General features: G+C 35.1%; 1 protein-coding gene across 1 annotated transcript in view; it reads right to left on the minus strand.

The window, feature by feature from the left end:
- UBE3C (ubiquitin protein ligase E3C) overlaps positions 1–14,567 on the minus strand; it is a 204,236-nt gene that overhangs the window by 77,114 nt on the left and 112,555 nt on the right. Inside the window, exons 16-17 of the mRNA XM_044678556.1 lie at positions 8,564–8,661; positions 6,963–7,095 (exon numbers count right to left, since the gene is read on the minus strand). Coding sequence (XP_044534491.1) covers positions 6,963–7,095; positions 8,564–8,661 — 231 coding nt within the window. The remainder of the gene's footprint in view (positions 1–6,962; positions 7,096–8,563; positions 8,662–14,567) is intronic.

The raw sequence follows: 14,567 nt of genomic DNA on the forward strand, positions 1-14,567 counted from the left end.
TTCCAGTTTTATTTGTTTGGAAAGTGTTTTGTAGTTGTTTTCGTATATAGTTTTCTTTCTCTGTTTTTGGTCTACCTGGCTTTGGAATCAGTACCATATTTGTGTAATAAAATGAATTTGGTAGGACTCCTTCTTTGCTTATCATATCAAATAATTTGTATAGTATTGGGATTAGTTGCTCTTTGAATGTCTGATAGAATTCACTTGTGAATCCATCAGGTCCTGGTGATTTTTTCTTAGGGAGTTCTTTAATGGCTTGTTCTAGTTCTATTTCTGATATGGGATTATTTAGGTATTCTATCTCTTCTGCTGTTAATCTAGGCAATTTATATTTTTGTAAATATTCATCCATATCTCCTAAATTGTTATATTTTTTGCCATATAATTGGGCGAAATAGTTCTTAATGATTGCCTTAATTTCCCCTTCATTATAGGTGAGGTCTCCCTTTTCATCTCTAATACTGTCAATTTGGTTTTCTTCTTTCCTTTTTCTTATTAGATTGACTAGTACTTTGTCTATTTTATCTGTTTTTTCAAAGTACCAGCTTCTTGTCTTATTTATCAATTCAATAGTTCTTTTACTTTCGATTTTATTAATTTCTCCCTTAATTTTTAGTATTTCTAATTTAGTTTTCATCTGGGGGTTTTTTATTTGCTCGCTTTCTAATTTTTTGAGTTGCATGCCCAATTCATTAATCTCTGCCCTCCTTAATTTGTTAATATATGCACTCAGGGATATAAATCCCCCCCCACCCCCCCGAGTACTGCCTTGGCTGCATCCCACAGAGTTTGGTAGGATGTCTCATCATTGTCATTCTCTTCAATGTAATTGTTGATTGTTTCTATGATTTCTTCTTTGACAAATTGGTTTTGGAGAATCATATTGTTTAATTTCCAATTGGTTTTTGATTTGCCTGTCCAGGTGCCCTTACTGATTATTATTTTTATCGCATTATGATCTGAGAAGGTTACATTTATTATATCTGCTCTTTTGCATTTGTTTGCCATGATTCTATGCCCTATAACATGGTCAATCTTTGTAAATGTACCATGTGCAGCTGAAAAGAAGGTGTATTCCTTTTTGTCCCTATTTATTTTTTTCCACATATCAATTAGATCTAATTTTTCTAGGACTTCATTCACCTCTCTTACCTCTTTCTTATTTATTTTTTGGTTTGATTTATCTAGATCTGAAAGAGGAATATTTAGATCTCCCACTATTATGGTTTTACTATCTATTTCCTTCTTGAGCTCTGCCAGTTTCTCCTTTATGAATTTGGATGCTATACCACTTGGTGCATATATATTGAGCAGTGTTATTTCCTCATTGTTTATACTGCCTTTAATCAGGATGTAATGACCTTCCCTGTCTTTTTTAATCATATCTATTTTTACTTTGGCTTTGTCAGAGATCATGATAGCCACTCCTGCCTTCTTTTTCTCATTTGATGCCCAAAAGATTTTGCTCATACCCTTAACCTTGAACTTGTGTGTGTCTACCCGCCTCATATGTGTTTCTTGTAGACAACCTATGGTAGGATTTTGGTTTCTGATCCACTCTGCTATTTGCTTCCGTTTTATGAGCGAGTTTATCCCGTTCACATTCAGAGTTACAATTGTTAGTTGTGTATTCACTGACATTTTTGTATCCTCCCCTAGACCCACTCCTTCTTATTACACTATTTTCTTTTACACCAGTGGTTTGCTTTGAGCCGGTATCCCTTATCCCTCCCTTGATTGACTTCCCTTTCTGCCCCCTCCCTTGTTGTTCCCCTCTTTTTGTTTTTTAAAGACCAAATGAATTCCCTCCCCCTTCTTCTCCCCTCCCTTTTTTGGCCTCCCCACTCCCCTGCTCCCTTTGGTTTATCGGTTCTGACTTTCTCAGTAGGGTTAGATAGAGTTTTTTATCCGGATGGATAATAAAGCTACTTTTCCTTCTCTGGGTTGATTACACTGAGAGTAAGGTTTTATTATGCTCTCTTCCTCTCCTTCTTATGGTATTATTTATCCCCTCCCCTTCCCATGCCCTCTTTGTGTGTAATAGAATATCTTATTTTTCTTATTTACTCGGATTTTTCTTGGTGTCCCCTACTATTCCTCCCCTCTTTCCCACCCCCCATGTCTTCTTAGACCATTTAGAATCCCGTCCTCTCCCTATGAATTATTCTTCTGGTTGCTATAATAGTGAATATTATAATAGTGTATAGAGTTCACTACAGAGAATTATACATAGCATTTCTCCACCTAGTAATACAGATAATTAGATCTTATTTATGCCCTTAAAGAGTCAAGCTTAAAAGACTCTGAGTTTTCTTTCTTTTTCCTCTGTTTCTTATTTACCTTTTCATCTTTCTCTTGATATTTGTGGTTGAGTGTCAAACTTTCCATTTAGTCCTGGTCTCTTTTGTGCAAAAACTTGGAATTCTTCAATTTTGTTGAATGCCCATACTTTCCCCTGAAAGTATATGGTTAGTTTCACTGGGTAGTTGATTCGTGGCTGAAGGCCAAGCTCTCTTGCCTTTCTGAATATTGTATTCCAAGCCTTGTGGTCTTTTAGCGTTGAGGTTGCCAGATCCTGTGTGATCCTTATTGGTGCTCCTTGATATTTGAATTGTCTCTTTCTGGCTTCTTGTAAGATTTTTTCTTTAACTTGAAAGCTCTTCAATTTCGCTATTATATTTCTGGGTGTTGTCTTTTCTGGGTCCAGTGTAGAGGGTGATCTATGGATCCTTTCAATGTCTATATTGCCCTCTTGTTGTAGAACTTCAGGGCAATTTTGCTGAATAATTTCTTTAAGTATGGAGTCCAAGTTTCTATTAATTTCTGCCTTTTCTGGAATACCAATGATTCTCAAGTTGTCTCTTCTAGACTGGTTTTCCTGGTCTGTCACTCTCTCATTGAGATATTTCATGTTTCCTTCTATTTTATCAGTCTTTTGACTTTGTTTTATTTGTTCTTGTTGTCTTGAGAGATCATTGGTTTCTAAATGTTCGATTCTAGCCTTTAAGGACTGGTTTTCAGCTTTAATGTTTTGGTTTTCGGCTATAATTTTTTGGTTTTCCTTTTCAATCTGGTCATTTTTGGTCTTCAGTTGTCTTGTCTCACTTTCCAATTGCGAAATTCTGCCTTTTAAACTGTTATTTTCTTGCCAGATTTCTTCCATCTTCCTCAGCACTTCATTTTTAAACTCTTCCATAGCTTGTGACCAGCTTTCATTTTTTTGGGGAGGTTTGGATTTTTGTTTTCCCCCCTCTGTTGTCTGGATTTTCTCTGTGTAGAAGTTGTCGAGTGTTCCAGAGTTTCTCTTGATAGTCTTTTTCTTCTGGACTTCCTTATTGCTGGCCATTGTTAGCCCCGCCCCTTTTCAGCTTTGTCTTTGCACTCAGGGTCTGCCTGCGCCTTGCAAGCTGGGGGCGGGGGGGGCCGGTCTCCTTGTCCTTGGGGTCAGGCCTCCTGGTAGTTCCTGGTCTGCCCCTCTGCCCGAGGTTCCTTCAGCAGTCTTTGGGGCTGCTTCCACTGCCGTGCTAGGTCTGCTCCGGGTCTTCACTGGAGGTCCAAGCCTGGGCTGGAGATCGTTATTCAAGCCAAGGGCACTGCCTTTGCCTGCGCAGATGCTCTTAGGGCCCTGCTTTCACCCAAGAAGAAGGTAGTGAAAGTCCGTGGGCTGGAGATCTTCATTTGCACCTGAGACAATGCCTTCAGCACTTGGGAAAGGCTGTGTTTTAGAGGCCTTTGTCCCAGCCTGAGGGGGTGCCTTCACCCACGTGGATGCTTGGGGAAAGTCTGTGAGTGCCCCCAGCCACTTGGGGTCCCTCATCTTGCTGCACACAAGTACAAGCCCCGGGGCTGCCAGTGATTATCTGGTTGCCCCAGTCCTGTCGGCATTGTGCGAGTTGTGTGGTGAGGGGGTGGGTGGGGGAGGGGCTTCTTCCTCTAGCGTTTTAGTGAGAGCTGTTTCACCCCTTTATAGTGTGGAAATGCCCCGATTCTGCGTACCTTCAATGCTGCGCCCTGTTGTGGGGTTCCTGCGTTCTTCTGGACTTGTTTTTATTTCCCTATGAGGGGTCCTGTATGCTTCGTTCAGGAGAGATCGAGCAGCTGCTCCTTACTCTGCCGCCATCTTAACCGGAAGTCCGGTAAGAAGTAGTTTTGATGATAATGCCTTTATAGCAAGGCTTTCATATTTGGCAACAAAAAGGAAAGCCCCCTAATAATATTATCAAATATATATGCAACAAAAGAAATAGTACATAGTTTCTTAAATGAAAACTAATAGAACTACAAAAAAAAGTCTTAACACAACTAAACTCCTGGTTCAGAAATATTTGAAAGTAAAACATTATCAAATGTTTAAAAATCAGTCACCCATTTTTGTCTTTTTATCACTCACTGTCTAGGCACAGAATAAGTGCCTAATAAATGCCTTGCGACTGATTTGAAACAAAAAAGTAGATCAGTAAAACCAACTAGGCAAGAAGAAACCAGAAGCAATCTAACACCTTAATAATACTTGATAAAACTCATGAATAAAAACCACTGCTGAAAAGACTCCCTGTCTAACAAAAACTGGAGAGAAAACCATAAAGAAGTTTGGCAGATTTAGATGAGACCTCTATAACATATGTTACATTAAGTGTCCAATAGATAGCAGACCAAAAATAAAAGATCAAGTCATGAAATACAAAAGAATGGAAAGCAGTGCTTTTCAAATCTGTAGATGGGAGAATTTTTGAATAAAAGAAGAGTTAGAAGCAATCAAAAAATACAAAAGAGACCCAGCATTATATATTACAAATTTACCCCTCTTGGTATCTACCAGTGTAATCTTCAACAAATACCTAAATCTCCTTGGGCACAGTTTCCTTATCTATAAGTTAAAAAGGCTGAACCTGAACATTAAGGTCCCTTTCAACCCCAAATCTGAGCATGAAATTACAGTTTTTATCCCCCAAGTCCTTTGCACATTTCCCCTCAATTTATAAAGAATGGGTAAGTTTTCCCACTGACATAATCACTATCTCTAAGTCTATAACGCCATTATCTTCAAAAATCATGAGCAGCTAAGAAGCAGAGTGGATAGAGTTGGGAGGACCTAATTTCAAATCTGGCCTCAAATACTTCCTACCTATATGACCATAGACAAGCCATTGCCTGCCCTTGGCCCTCTTCTATTTTAGAACTATTACTAAGAAAGTAAGGGTTTAAGGGGGAGGGAGTAGGAAATGGTATAATTAAATAAATTCAGATTTCTTTAAAAAAATTTTAATTATATTTTAATCATACATATAAAAATCCTATTATTTTCCCTATGTAACATAAAATACCAGGACTTTATTACATTGTTGAATTATGATAAAATTCTCCTTTGTACTTTTATATATTTTAAGATATAATCCAGATTTCTTATTTTTTTTTTTTTTAATAAAGAGAAATACTGCCCACCTCTTTAAAGGTGAAGGTCAACATCATTAACCACAGTAAAATAAAATAAAAAAAATCTTCCCCTTCAAAACAAAACATAATGAAAAAGTCTTCAGCTAACTAAAGCCTTAAAAATTTGCATGGTCTTAGAAGCTGATTTATCTAAGAAGGTAATGGGGTACCTTATAACAAATTTATTAAAAATTTTAACCATTTTTAATTGAAATCTTTCCAAAATAAGTTATATGCTTTTTTGGGCTATCAAATCACAATAGACTGAATATAATTTTTCTTTGCACATTTAAAGTTATCATTCTAACACTGAAACAAAACTTTTTCAAACCCCTATCAATATTGTTTATAATAGGTAAGGAATTAGGGACACAAAGTAAAACTAAAAACACATGTTTTATCTAATTTCTTTTTGGTATGTAAAGGTAGCCTGTTTGTTGTTTAATTCTGTCTAACTCTTCAAGACCCCATTTTAGGGTTTTCTTGTCAAAGATCCTAGAGCAGTGATGGGCAAACTTTTTAAAGAGGGGGCCAAAGGAAAGGAAATGCTCATCTGTCAGTCTGTTCGTAAGGCAACTCTTTCATAGTTTCATTGAATTGTATCCTACTCATTGTATTCATCAGATTAGGAATAATGTCTTGCCCCAGAGATGGAACATTTCAGGGTGCCGCACCTGGCCCGCCAGCAGTAGTTTGCCTATCACTGTCCTAGAGAGGTTTGCCATTTCCTTCTCTAGTTCATGTTACAGATGAGGAAACTAAGGCAAACAAGGTTAAATGGCTTGTCCAGTCACCTAGCTAGTAACTGTCTGAAGACAGATTTGAACTGAAGAAGGTGAGTCTTATTGATTTCAGGCCTGGCATTCTATCCACTGTGCCACCTAGATGCCACAGGGAGCATGAAATCATACCATAGTAAGAAGTGTAACCATCTGAAAAATTGTAAAGCCTTTTAATAGCAAGGATTATGATTAAAATTTTATTTGTACTGGCTGGATTGGATATGTACTTAAATTTTACCTATACTTATGCTCAGTATATCTTTTTTTACTTCTATAAAAAAATTTAAAGCAAATTTGAATAACATTTATAATTTTGAAAATATTAAAATTTCAAAACATTTAATAAAAATAATTATGAATAAGAAAAAAAATTACCTAATTTTGTAAAAGCAGGCTATTTTTAATTCTTAGCAATATACAATTCTTTAAATAAGATTCAATATCTTTCTGTTGTTTATAAAACAGTAACAATTTATACAAATCAGGTACAAATAAAAATAGGATCATGGATTTAATTGAAGGAACTTTAAAGATATGTAGACTAATTCTCTACATTTACAAACGAGGAAAGCAAGATCTAAAAAGGTGAGTTGACTCTTTATAGTAAAAGAAAGGGCAAACCAAGGATATGATCCCAGTTCTAATTATTGCAAACTGCACAATGCTAGCTCCCATAGTGAAAAGAGGTTGATAATATTGCTTTGATGATCAGTTACGGTTGAAAAAAAAACAAACTGTCCGACATACCATTTTCTGGGGAAAGTTTATCATAAGCATCTTCATAAATATAATTTCTTCGGATTGTAACATTAATTCCATCCAGAAATGGACCATCTCCTTGTATTTCTTGTTTATCTGCATAGATTAATCTTTGAAAGATCTGACAAAGAGGGGGAGAAAAATTAAATCTACAAATTATTCCTTGGGTCAAATATGAGGCTATTAGAAATAATTATTTAAATCACATTTTGATACGCTATTATCAAACACCATGCCAATGAACCATATATGTATTTTTTAATCAAACCATTTTACAAATGAAGATGTTTGTTTTTATAATCATTTATCAATACTGTCAAAGAAAACATCTTCCCCTACTCCAGTGACTCATGGATATGAATAAGAATAGGATACAACCATGTAAAAAGTAAATGATATAGAAGATCCAGCAGAGGGAGCTCAGAAATTGCATAGTAAAATTTAGATTTTTCTCTTTTTGAAAATATAAAGAAATGGAAATCATTCTAAAAGAAACTCATTTAAGCCATTTTGGTGAGGGGTAGGTACCTCTCCAATGGCCACTTTCTACTAATCTAATATAAAAAAGGCAGTTGCTACAAATGAAATTTGGAACATTATATAGTATTATTTTAAGAAAAATAAAAGGGCATCTGATCTTCAGCATTCGTTTTCCTAAAAGATCCAAGACTATATACTATTTTTTATTCAAAGATATTTTATTTTCACAATTACATGTAATAACAATTTCCCATGTTTCACATAAGATCCAAATTGTTTCCCTCCATCCCTTCCCTCCCCTCATCTCAGAAATGATAGTTTTGATCTGTATTATACATGTATTATTATGCAAAACATACTTCCATATTGGTCACTGTGACTCCATACTATTTTGACAAAATTTATTAATATACAATTGAAACAATAGCATTCTGATCTAGTCCAGGTGACGATCTCAGCATCAGGAGACCATGTTGGCTTCCCCGCCTGGCTCCCACACTTACTATCTGTGAGCTGCAGTGCAATTCACTTAGCCTCTATGCTTCAGTTTCCTCATCTGTAAAATGGAGATAATACTCGCACTAACTAACTCACAAGGCTATTATGAAGAAAGCATTTTGCAAATCATAAAATGATCTATACACTTAAGTTTTATTACAATGTATCTCAACTCTTATGTTTTATAAAGCAATATTTATGATTATCTAATACAGAAAGATCTTCAAAATAACTACTTTAACAAATTGAGAAATATTATTGAAAATAATTAAGCTTTGTAATACTACTACTAGAAATGTTTATAGGAAGATTATCTTTTCAGAATTTTTTTCCTTTTAAAAAATTTTAAAATCTTTTCAGAATTTTACTTAAATTATTACATATTAACATATGTGTTAATCAGCAATGGGTATTTAACAAGGTAAATTAAGGTAAAAAAAAAGAATGTCAAAACCTAGGATTCATAACTGAATATTACAAAATATAAATAAAAGGGCCAGCTAAGGAGAAGACAACTTAATAAATTTTAGCATTTCCTGTTTTCTCTTTACAGTAAAATGAGGGATTTGTGAAATATTGTAATTAGAGATAAAATAAATGAAATTGCCTACCTTTACTCTTTCTTCAAATGGAACTACAAAGGGCAATTCTGTGAGAATCGCAAGCTGCCTTTCTTCAGATACTGAAAGTGGTGCTGGCTCCAGACCTACTATAAAAATAAAATTTTAAAGTTTGGTTATATCATTCATAACTTCCTTCTATTTCTATTGTCATTACTATGGTTTAGCCTTTGTACTGCAATAACCTACACGAATCTCTTTATAAAATTCTACAATCCTAATTCAACATATTATTACAAGATTTATTTTCCTAGTCACTAGTAGTATATTGCCATTTCCCTACATCCCTGTTGTTCTGTTCTCAATTTTATCTCTCATCTGCTCTACTTAAGTGCCATGCCATTGTCCATGACATGACCTCTACCCATAACGTCTTTTATCCCATCTTTCCATCTTTCTAATCCTTTAAAAGATATTTCACATAACAGATGATCATTGATCTAGAGCGAGAAGTAATACCAAAAGTCATCTATCTAATCCAATCCCCTCATTTTATAGATGAAGAAACTAAGGTCTAGACAGGTTTAAATTGGTTTACCTGAAGCCACATATTCAAAAAAATGGCACAACCAATATTTGAATTCAAGTACTCTCATTCAAAATTCAGTCAAGCTTTACTGACTGTAGAAGTCCCACAAGAAATCAATAACCAAGGACCCCAACCCTAAATCCAGTATACTTTCCATTGTTATCTGGCTCTTCCATGAAGCTGTCCACAATAATCACATGTACTAGCAATCCTTTCTTCCTCTGTACTCTAGGACTCTTGAAATTAGAATATTAGATTTATAAAACTCTTATGGTACTCATATTATCTTATATGAAAGGTACTATATTTGTATTCCTTTTAAGTCAGTCAAAAAATATTTAAGTACTTATTATCTGCCAGGAACTGTTCTAAGAGCTAAGAATATTATCAAAAAGGGCAAAAATATGGTGATGTGGTGATAAAAAAAAGCTAATAATTTTTATAGTTATATTTTTATACGATCCTTTTTCTGAAGCTATTAAATATCTTAATGACTTTTTATTGTGGATTCTCTATAGTTTTCTAGTCACTGCCATGTCATCTACTAATGAATGTATACCCCCCCTTTTTGCCAATGCTTCTACCCTTTATTTACTTCCTTTTATCTTACTGCAATAACTAGCATTTCTACAACTATATTAAATAGTGGGGGTGGGGAGAGCCTTGTTTTACCACTGTATGTATTGGGAAAATTTCTACTATTTTCTCCTTTGCAAATAATGTTAACTGTTACACACACACACACACACACACACACACACACACACACACACACACGCACACACACACACTTTTTAAATTTAAAAAAAAAATTACATTTTTTTATTCTTCTAATGTTGTAGTCAGGGAATGTTGTAGTCTTAAAACAAGTGAAGTCAAAGAACCACCAACGGGCAATGAAGAGGCACATAGCAGGTATGACTATGCTCCAATATATTAAAGAAAGAATTGTATTGGAGATGTAATGTAAACCAGCGATATCAAACTTACTGCCCTGGGAACAATTACCAGCAAAATACCCTAGTGCTGTGGAATACAATAAAACATAGATGATGTTAATTTGTGGTTTTCTAAGTCAAAATGTAGCTGTTGGAATCCTTTCCTATCTGAGTTTGACATCACTGATGTAAAGGATGTTCTCAGATAAATAGCTGAGGGAGGGGGGGGATGGAAGTGGGGTTGCAGAGGAAGTGGACAGGGATGATGGACCAATCTATAACAAGAGGGTCAACCAAAAGAGGATGAAAAGACTGCATTTTCCCTGAGTATCTGTGTTCTGAGAAGGGAATTCAAGGAATGTTGGGGTGAATTTGAGGCCATGGATCAGAGAGTGTTAGTGGTAGAAGCCTAAATAACCACAATTTACGTAGCACTTATTATATGCTGTGTATTCTACTAGGTGCTTTATTTTTTTATTTTATTTTTTAAACCCTTAACTTCTGTGTATTGGCTCCTTGGTGGAAGAGTGGTAAGGGTGGGCAATGGGGGTCAAGTGACTTGCCCAGGGTCACACAGCTGGGAAGTGTCTGAGGCCAGATTTGAACCTAGGACCTCCTGTCTCTAGGCCTGGCTCTCAATCCACTGAGCTACCCAGCTGCCCCCACTAGGTGCTTTATAAATACTCTTACAGTTGTTTCTTGAAACAACCCTGTGATGGTTCCATGGGGATATAATTGGGGATGTAGACTCTAAACGATCACTCTAGGGCAAATATTAATAATATGAAAATAAGTCTTGATCAATGACACATGTAAAACTCAGTGGAATTGTTTATTGGCTACAGGAGGGGGTGGGAAAGAATATGATTCATGTAACCATGGAAAAATCCTCAAATTAATTAAATAAACCTAAAACAAACAAACAAAAAACAAAACAAAACAAAACAAAAAACAACACTGTGAGGTAAGTGCTTATCTCCATTTTTTTTTTAAACAGTTGAGGAAACAGAGGTAAACAGAGCTTAAGTGACTTGCCCAGAGTCATACAGTTAAACTTAGGTCTTCCTGAATCTGATGCTCTACCATACAACCTAGCTGGCTGGAATGTAATCTATAAAACTACAAGGATCACTCATTTCAATGAAATCACACAAATACTAGATTACTGGAGTCTTCTTAATTTTGATATATGGTTGAAAATCTTGCACTAACAATCTACAAAAAAGTAAACTTGTTGGGTGGCCTAAGAGACAATGGAGAAATGCTTAATAAATATAAGAAGATTGCAGTATATTTCCAATTAAGATATCTTTGGAGAAAGTGGTCCAAAAGATATTACCTAGGAAAAAAATGATCAGAAAAGTTGACAATCCAGTCAAATAGCAAGAACAAGAAAATATAGATGGGCAATACCATCTATACCAATACCCAAAGAATACTTCTAGCATGATAGGTAAATTTGTTATGGAGTATCTATTGGAGAACATGTTTAGGAACCCCACAGCATTCCTCTGTTTTTACAAGAACAAAATCAATAGATCTAGAATGAGAAGTTAAAGTTATCAAATAAGGATAAAAAAATCTTTGTATTCAGTATTTCTAATAGGTAATGGGTAGCTAGGTGGCACAGTGGATAGAGTGTCAGGTCTGTAGTCAGGAAGAATCCTCTTCCTGAGTACAAATCTGGCTTCCGACACTTACTAGCTGTGTGACCCTGTACAAGTCTGTTTGCCTCAGTTTTCTCATTTGTAAAATAAGCTGGAGAATAAAAGGGAAATCAGTGATTTGGACATGCTTAAAAATGAATGAACAACAAATAGAAATATAATATCCAAGATAAAGAGGAAATTAACAAAGCCATTAAAGACAAAAATTTATTCTCCACTGGAAAAATAGCAAAAAGATATGGAAAGTTCTCAAAAGAAAATTTGCCAACTATTAGTCATAATGAAAAAATGTCAAATTCCTAAAAAACAGGAGAAAAAGGAATCAGAAGAAATCTAAAAGTTCACTTTATGCCTAACAAAATACCTAAGATGATGAAGTAGAAATAATTGAGAGTGAGGGGACAGGAATGCACTATACAACAATATCCAGAAGACAAGTACACTAAAACACTCTTGATGGGGACCTGAATTGATAAAAAACATTTTGTAAAGTAAATTGGAATTTTTTTCCCATGTGACTAAAACATGCATAACTTTATCCAAAAGATGCCACTGTTAGGAAAATAAAATCCAACATGCACAAATGTATTCATAGCAACATTTTTTATGGTAAAATAAACTGGAAACAAGTATAGACATATATGTCTATCATCTGGGTAAAAGTTAAGCAAATTATGCTAACTAAGTATAATACAATATTACTATCTTATAAGAAATAATGAGGGAGCTGCTGGGTGGCTCAGGGGATTGAGAGCCAGGCCTAGAGACTGGAGGGGCCTAGGTTCAAATCTGGCCTTATACACTTCCTGGCTGTGTGACCCTGGGCAATTCACTTAACCCTCCCATTGCCTAGCCCTTACCACTCTTCTGCCTTGGAGGCAATACATAGGTAAGGGTTTAAACAGAAGGTAAGGGTTTAAAGAAAAAAAAGAAATAATGAATATAAAGAATTCAGAGAAATACTGGAGGACCTTTGTCATCCAATGAAAGAATGAAGTAAGCAAGAAATCAGTACATAACAATTAGGGGTGTGCCCCAGCCAACTCAAATGGACTTAAATTTTCAGCCTGAGCATTTACACCTTAGAAGTTCACTAAAACTATAAATCTGGGCTTGATTGCTTTGTTAGTTGAAAAAAAAAACAACCGAAGTTAAATTAATGTAAAATGCTTGTTTCAAGATACACTCTTTCTAATTCTGTGGATGTTTTTCTTAGCTCAAGCTAATGACCAGAATCAGCAGGTTAGGTTAGTCATATGCAATCAGCCTTGGTACAGAAGAGGGAACATTATTCACTGCCAATTAGGTAGTCTTTTGCTCGAAGAGACTTAAGAAACTGATGGAGAAAATGTTAATAATGCAGATGAAAGTAAAAGTATGTAATATAAACATTTCCACTACCACTCCTTTCATTCAGTTGTTAAACATTTACTAGCATACCACCACCAACAATATAAATCAAAAGCACAGACAACTTGTCAAAAGTAGTTTTTAAGAAAGAAATTTGAAATTTATCACAAGAAAAACATAGACATATGCCTGAAAATAAACTTGTCACTTACATATAATATTTATATCCAACAATATTCTCAACTAAAAGATTAGTTAACAGTTTACCTTATGGCTTCTATTCAAAACAAGTCAACTCTAAATACCTTAATTTGGATTCAAGTCCAAAATAATGTTTGCTTTTTTTTTTTTAAACTTAACGACTGTGAGCAATACTGTTAGTAATTAAATAGGAGAAAATTTGTCCTTTGATCTCTCTTAAATTGCTTTTGTAAAAACATTAACACCGATTAAGTATGATTTCCTGTTACTGTATTATTCATCTCTGAGATAATCAACTGAAATAAAAGCACAAAATGATAACCAAACTAACTTTTTTCCCCCAATTTACTAAACAAACACTTCATTTTAGGATTTGAAAAAACTTAAACATCATATAAGCAAAAGTAATTTTTTACACAAAGTAATTCCTGATTGATACTATCACAACATTAGAAAATAATTTAACCACCTACTGCTCACAAATATCCATGTCAAACAGGAAGCAAAACACGTTTCATGTTACCTGAACTAATACTAAGGAAATAAGGGGAGAATTATAAATCTAAAAATTAAAATACTTGGAAGATTATCTAAAAACTGTTTGTCTACAACATTTAAATGTATTAGGCTTTGTTTTAAAAAAACTCTTTATCTTCTCTCTTACAAGTATCACTTCCAAGCATTAAAGTGATATGGGCAATTGGGTTTAAATGACTTCAGGGTCAGATAGCTAGGAAATGTCTGAGGTTGCATTTGAACCCATCTACTGAGTCACCAAGCTGCTCCATATTAGGTTTTAAAACCAATTCTTCCTTTTCTCTTTTCTGGATTGCACCTATGATTTTTACCTCTGTAGAAAAATACCCCTTATAGAAGTTCCCTCAGCTGATGTAATATAGTCATCTGAGACATACCAGAAATTCATGACTTAGTTCATTAGAGTGCTTCCTCTGGCACTAAGAGGTTAAGCAGGGGGCAGCTGGGTAGCTCGGTGGATTGAGAGTCAGACCTAGAGACAGGAGGTCCTAGGTTCAAATCTGGCCTCAGACACTTCCCAGCTGTGTGACCCTGGGCAAGTCACTTGACCCCCATTGCCTAGCCCTTACCACTCTTCTGTTTTGGAGCCAATACGCAGTATTGTCTACAAGACGGAAGGTAAGGGTTTAAAAAAAAAAAAAAAAAAAAAAGAGGTTAAGCAATTTTCTATGGTTAAGTCTTCTTCAGGGGACCAATTTAAGCCCAGGTCCTCATGATGCCAATGGAAGCTCTCTATACTCTATTCGATGCTTGCTGTCTATTGAAGGATTAAC

The sequence above is a fragment of the Gracilinanus agilis genome, chromosome 5, assembly GCF_016433145.1.
Source record: "Gracilinanus agilis isolate LMUSP501 chromosome 5, AgileGrace, whole genome shotgun sequence".
NCBI lineage: Eukaryota > Metazoa > Chordata > Mammalia > Didelphimorphia > Didelphidae > Gracilinanus > Gracilinanus agilis.